The sequence below is a fragment of the Cucurbita moschata genome, unplaced genomic scaffold, assembly GCF_002738365.1.
Source record: "Cucurbita moschata cultivar Rifu unplaced genomic scaffold, Cmos_1.0 Cmo_Scf00017, whole genome shotgun sequence".
NCBI classification, from domain to species: domain Eukaryota; kingdom Viridiplantae; phylum Streptophyta; class Magnoliopsida; order Cucurbitales; family Cucurbitaceae; genus Cucurbita; species Cucurbita moschata.
Window position 1 is genome coordinate 2,786,473 of NW_019268533.1, and position 6,730 is coordinate 2,793,202.

At 30.5% G+C, this 6,730-nt stretch overlaps 1 protein-coding gene across 1 annotated transcript; it reads left to right on the top strand.

Moving 5' to 3' along the window:
• The first annotated feature begins 396 nt into the window (after positions 1–396).
• LOC111454879 (probable 2-oxoglutarate-dependent dioxygenase At5g05600) lies at positions 397–1,987 on the top strand. Its single transcript, XM_023096345.1, has 3 exons — positions 397–932; positions 1,046–1,373; positions 1,463–1,987. Exons 1-3 carry the CDS (start codon positions 469–471, stop codon positions 1,700–1,702), a joined length of 1,032 nt encoding a protein of 343 aa, XP_022952113.1. The 5' UTR covers positions 397–468; the 3' UTR covers positions 1,703–1,987.
• Positions 1,988–6,730: the final 4,743 nt, after the last annotated feature.

Below are 6,730 nucleotides of genomic sequence, written 5' to 3' on the forward strand. Positions count from 1 at the left end.
AATAAAAAGGTAATTTCGTAATTTTTTTTTTAAACTTTTTGATATTTTGATCTATGTTATTGTTGACATTTTCATTCATATATTGACGAGATTGTTAAAAACTTTAAAAATATTAATACCTTGAACTTTAAAAAAATATCAGAGATAATCTATGAAGTGTAGATAGTTGGTTTCGTTAGTGTATTGATGGTAAATATTTTTTAATTTTTTTTTATGTTATTTTTAAAATTTTATGAGTTAAAAATTGAAATTTAAAAAAAAAATTAAATTTTTTTTAAAAGAAAGTATTAATTATTTCGAATATTAATATTATTGTATTTTTAAAAATTTAATGGTATTTTTATTCATTCATCTACACTTTCTGATATCTATAAAATTGTAATCCTCATATCCATATTTTAACCATAGAGAGAGAGAGAGAGAGGAGAGAGAGAATTCCTCCGGCAACCAAACTGCACCGGTTCCGCCATGAAGGAGTTTGATCAGGCCTTCATCCAAGCCCCAGAGCACCGCCCCAATCTCTCCGCCGTTGAATCCGACGGCATCCCCACCATCGACCTCTCTCCGATCTTCAACTCCCCCGACGGTACCTTCCCCGACGATTTGGTCCGACAAATCGCCTCTGCTTCCATAGACTGGGGATTCTTTCTTGTGGTCAACCACGGCGTCCCCGCCGAGAAGCGGCGGCGGATGGAGGCCGCTTCTCGGGAGTTTTTTGGGCGGAGTTTGGAAGAGAAGAGAACAGTGATGAAAGTGGAAGGGATGGTCACTGGCTATTCTGATATGGAGCTCACCAAGAACGTTAGAGATTGGAAGGAGGTCTTTGATTTCATTGTGGCCGATCCCACCGTCGTCCCCGTGTCGCCCGAGCCTGATGACCATCGGTTGACTCATTGGACCAATCGATGGCCGACATACCTGCCGAAATTCAGGTAACCTGGGTAAAACCCTAATGGTCACCCGAGTCAATTATTAATGAAACTTTTGAAAATTTAAGGGTATTAAATTTATAATTTACCTGTCGTGGTCCGACATGATTGAATAGAGAGGCTGGTAAGGAATATGCGGAAGAACTAGAGAAACTTGGCCACAAGTTAGTAGAACTGATCGCGGTTAGCTTGGGATTACCAGCACAAAGGTTTCGAGATTATTTCAAGGAGAAAACAAGTATGGTGAGACTGAATCATTATCCTCCATGCTCGTTGCCAGAAATGGCTCTCGGTGTGGGTCGTCACAATGACCCCGGCGTCTTAACGATGCTTGCCCAAGACGACGTCGGGGGGCTAGAAGTGAAAAGGAAAAGAGATGGAGAGTGGATTCGGGTCAAACCCGTACCCGATTCTTACGTCGTCAATGTTGGCAACGTTACTCAGGTATATAGTAGAGCTTGTTGTTGATCAACTGATACGATTGAACTATCCTTTGATTTTTTCAACTTTTTGAAACGTTCTTCAACATATAGGTTTGGAGCAATGAGAGGTACGAGAGCGTGGAGCATAGGGTTATGGTAAACGACAAAAAGGAAAGATATTCCATTGCGTTCTTCTTCAACCCATCTCATTCCACCATTGTCGAACCTTTGGAAGAACTCATCGATCCCGAAAACCCTCCGAAATACCAATCGTACTTATGGGGGAAGCTTCTTTTTAATAAATGTGCAAGGCTTTCAAGAGACTTAAAGCTACAATATTCAAGTTTCTAAAGTTAAGATCTCCCGCTAGCTTGTATGGTAAATGAGTCGTCGTTTATGCTACTCTATCACGAGCCGTTTGGTTTAGGGTTTGATTGGCTGCTTGTGGATAACGTGTATGTTTGGTTGAATAACGTTATTGGGAAGATCATATGTTGTGTGTGTTTATTTAATGTACGTTTGAAAAACTATAGGTTTTGAGAACTAGGTGTCATGTGATTTTTAAGTATTGTTGTAGTGTGTATTTGTATATTGTAAAATAATATTATTTTGTGATTGAGGTTGTAGCAGCTCAAACCCATCGGATATTGTCTGCTTTGACCTATTAGATATTGTCGGTTTTGACCTATCAGATATTGTCTGCTTTGACCTATCAGATATTGTCTGTTTTGACCTAGTAGATATTGTCTGGTTTGACCTATTAGATATTGTTTGCTTTGACCTATTACGTATCGCCACCGCCAACATCATTATTTTAAAATGCGTCTATTAAGAGAGATTTACACACTTTTATAAAGAGAATGGTACGTTTCTCTCTTCAATTGATGCGAGATCTCACACATACCCTCGGGAAGAAAATCGAACCTAAAAACTCACTGAATTTTCCTTTCGTTTTTTTCTCCATTCTCGGCGGAAATGATCGATCCGACACCCGATCCTTTTTCTCTTGGGTTCAACATTCACTTCCTGTGATACTCCTCGGTCAATTTTGATCACTCAAGTCGGAACGGTCGATTTCTCCTTTCTTCTCATTTGTTCTTCCTTTTCTCTCGAAACCCTAATTTCTCTCTCCCCTTTCTTTTTTCTTTCATCCTTTTGCATATTGTGGGAAAATTACCATTTTGCCCTTTGTTGACTTTGACCCAAAAGAAAATAAAATTGGTATTTTTTTATTTTATTTTTTACTTATTTCTTCGAACCACAATAATCTCCTAGGAAAATCTCTCCCTAACAAATGCATTTAATTTTAATTTTTTTTAATAAAATGGTATGATATTGTCCACTTTGAGTATAAAGTCTCATGGCTTTGCTTTGTGTTTCCCCGAAAAGCCTCGTACCAATGGAGTTAGTATTCCTCACTTATAAACCCATGATCATTCCCTAAATTAGCCGATGTGGGACTTCCATCATCCAACATTGTTGAAATTTATAAAGTTTTGTTGATGTTTTCCTACATAAAATAGAAAGTTTATAAATATTTTTATTAATTTAGAATAATAAAATATTAATATTTGAAATATAAAGTCAATGGTTGACCTAAATGGCATTGGTCCAATTTTATAATAACCTAAGATGAGAGTCAATTTTCTTGGTCAAAATAGTCAATTTTCACTCCAAGAAATGTATTTTCCATAGAATTTCAATAACTGCATTTTCCATATATTTTGTTTATTTATTTAATAAAAAAATGACTAAATTAATAAAAATATATATTTTAAAATTTTTAAAAGTCTAAAACTACTTTTATTATTAGTTTCAGAAGAAACCCGTTAATAATTTATTTCAAAATGACCCGAAAAAAAATCATTAATACCCTTAAATTTTAAAAAATAAAAAATAAAAATATATCCTTATAATTAATACTATATTTAAAAAAATACTTATATAATGAAATTGCAGTACACCTCTTACTATTTCCAAAAAAAAATTTAATAATATTTTTTTTTATAGTTCGTGAATATTTTTAAATTATGATACTAATAATAATTGTGTTTTTGAAAGTTTTAAATAATGTTTAAGGTTATAAAGAAAACTTATAAAAATTGAAGAGTATTTTTTAAATAATTTTAAAAGATAAAAAGTATTTTTAAGAAAAGTATTTTTGAAAAAAATTATTAACAATTTTATAGTATTGAAATTTGTAAAAGTTCAAGAATATTTTTAAGAGAGCGTAAAACTTTAAGTATATTTTTATTAATTTATCTTTAAAAAAAACATTAAGGTCGAAGACTGTGCGTCAAACAACTGCACGAGCTTCACGCAGTGATAACTCTTCCTACTAAATAGTTCGTCTAAAATCTCGAGCAACGTTTCAATAAAAGAAATCCCCTTTGATTATACATATAATAGTTGTTTTAATAGCATAATTTCAACTTTACATTAAAAAAAACAAAACAAAAAAACATGTGTTAAATTACTTTAAAAAAAACGATTTTATTGGGATTTGAGAATCATGAAATTTGATTTTTTAAAATTTTTTAATTCCTTTCCTACTTTTTCTTAACACACTGACTCATGTGCTAACATTATTTTTATGAATAAAATTTTGGTATTATTACTATTTTACTAATAATACAATTTATATTATATTATACGTATTATATATAAATACTATATTTATTTTTAAAGTATTTTTAAATATTTATATTATATTATACACATTAAAAATATTTATAAAAAAATAATGTTTTTTTTTGGAATGTGCATCGTTTGGATCTTAGAATCTGAAATATATATATATATATATATATGTTCGACGACGTACAAAACATAATAATAAATATAGATTGATCTTCTCCATTCAAGTCAATTTATTAAAATTGTTCGGGCTAATTTAGCAAAGATCTAATCTTTTGAAGCCGAGTCTTTCTATATGCTAGAATTGTCGCAGCTATGGTCGAGCTGTTTCGAGACATATTGATGCATACTTTAAAGCGGTCTCTTTTATTTGCAAATTTAATAGATTCGACTCATTTTAATAATAAACAAAAATAGGAAAAGTGCTAGAAAAGGCTTACACACGAGCATACCAACATAGGAAACCTAGCTTCCTCGAGAATACCAACATAGGAAACCTAGCTTCCTCGAGAAAAGTAACATCTCTGATTGTCTGCCAAATATACCCTAAATTTTTAATAGGAAACCTAGCTTCCTCGAGAATAGTAACATCTCTGATTGTCTGCCAAATATACTACTACTATCTCCACAGGCCAACATGAGTACTGCCTAAGAAATTTTAAAGAGTTCACTCAACTTAAAATTGCTCAAAGCAAAACACGTTTAATTATAGATCATTTCAATTCAATATCAGTTCATTCATGTACCTCTCATTTACTCGGGTATCATAATAAACATAACTAAATATATGCAATAATAAGTGGGTCATCTCCTGTGTTTTTGTTTTTAATTACACGTAATTAACCAAAATGACTCCGCTTTTTTATTTTATACCCATTCGAACCTAACTTATTTGACTAAATTATTAATCAATTGAAATATTAAATAAATATAAAATTTGTATGAATTAGAATTAAAAAGTAAATTTTTATGCAAAAAAGTGCTTAAAATATTATTTAACCTTTTAATTACAATCTAATTACCTTTTACAAATATATATATATATATAGATCTTAATTTCAGAAAATAAAAAATAAAAGAACATATATCCAATTTAATCTCGTGAAGACGCGTGTTCACGATTCGGTGCGAAATGACGATAAAACCAACAAAATGATAATTGAATTATTTAAATAAGAAAAAAGAAAAGTCGATTTAATTACTAAAAATATAAAAACAAATAACAAAATTCACACTAACTTCGAACGAACATCGCCACATCGCCGCCGCGGACGGCGGCAGAGGATGAATTTACAGTCTTCAACATCTAGGGATAAAAGCCGACGAACGGAATCGTAACCCTAGGGTTCGCCGCAGGTCTGAGTGGCGGTAGAGATTCCTGATGGATGGCGTCGCCGACGGATTCCGCAACGACGACGATGAAATTAATAGCCATTCTGAACAGCTCCAAGCAGAGCTCTAATCGCTGAATCGCCATCTCCGTCGGATTCAAGAACAGCAAGAATCGATCGTCCGATTTAGGGCTTTTTCGTTTCCGTCAATTCTCCGCGTCGTTTTGGCTTTTCTTTTTTTTCCGGAAAATTTCTTAGTCGTCGTCTACGTTTTAATCTGGTTTTATAGTAAGCCGAGAGAGGGGTAGGAAAATTCCACGAAATGGAGGGCTCTTTTGGTAATTTGTCCTTATATATATATATATATATATTACTTTAATTATTAAAAAATACGTGTATTTCCTAACGTTTTTTTAAAGATATTTTTCTTTTTAAATTTATATTATTTAATGTTTTAATTTTTTTCAAATAAAATTATATTTTTTAAGATTGTGTTTGTAAGAATTGCGTATCAAAATCGTAAATAAATGTATTTTATTTATTTTTTAATTAATAAAAAGAATAAAATTATAAATAATTATATAAAATGAAAAAAAAAAAACAATTTTTTTATTTTTATTTTTTTAATTTTTTTTTTCTTGTAGACCAAGAGACAATTGCTTTGTACGTTTGGAGCTTAATTTTGGCTCTTGGAGGTATCCAAGAGACACAACCCTTTCTCTCTCCTCACTTTCTCTCTCTACAATGGGTAGTTTAATTTGAATTTATTTTTTAGTTTTGTTGAAAAAAAATGAAAAGGGAAATTTTAAATTTTTTTTGTATTTTTTTTCAAGTGAGTTATAAATTTTGTTATTGAAAATTAAATATCTTTAGGGTATTATTGGATAATATTTTAAATTTGGTGGACCAAAGAAATTAATACTTCCATAAATTTGGGAAAAACATTCTGGGATTAAATGTTTTTTTGTTGAAGAATTTAATTAAGTTTTAATTTTATTTTCTATAAATTGCTATAATTATTATAAATTTAACTTTAAACTTATCAAAATATAAGAATTAAAAAGTAGTGTGATGTAAATAAGATAAAAAAAATATTTAATTTTTGTTAAAATTAATGGATAAATTACAAGAAACCAAATATATATGGTAAAAGATATAATATTTAATATTATTTAAGTAAATTTAGAATGAAAAATAAAATTTGAAAATAAAAAGAATATTCTTTTCACAATAATTTGCTTATTTTTCCAGAAATAAAAAAATGGGTTGACAGATAAGACTTTGTTCTTATCCAAATGCAGAGGAATAATAAATAAATAAATACATTTTTTTAATAAAGAAAATAATAATGTGGCGACAGCCTCCAATGCATGGGCTGAGAAAGCTTTTTTTTTTTTTTTTTTTTTTTAAA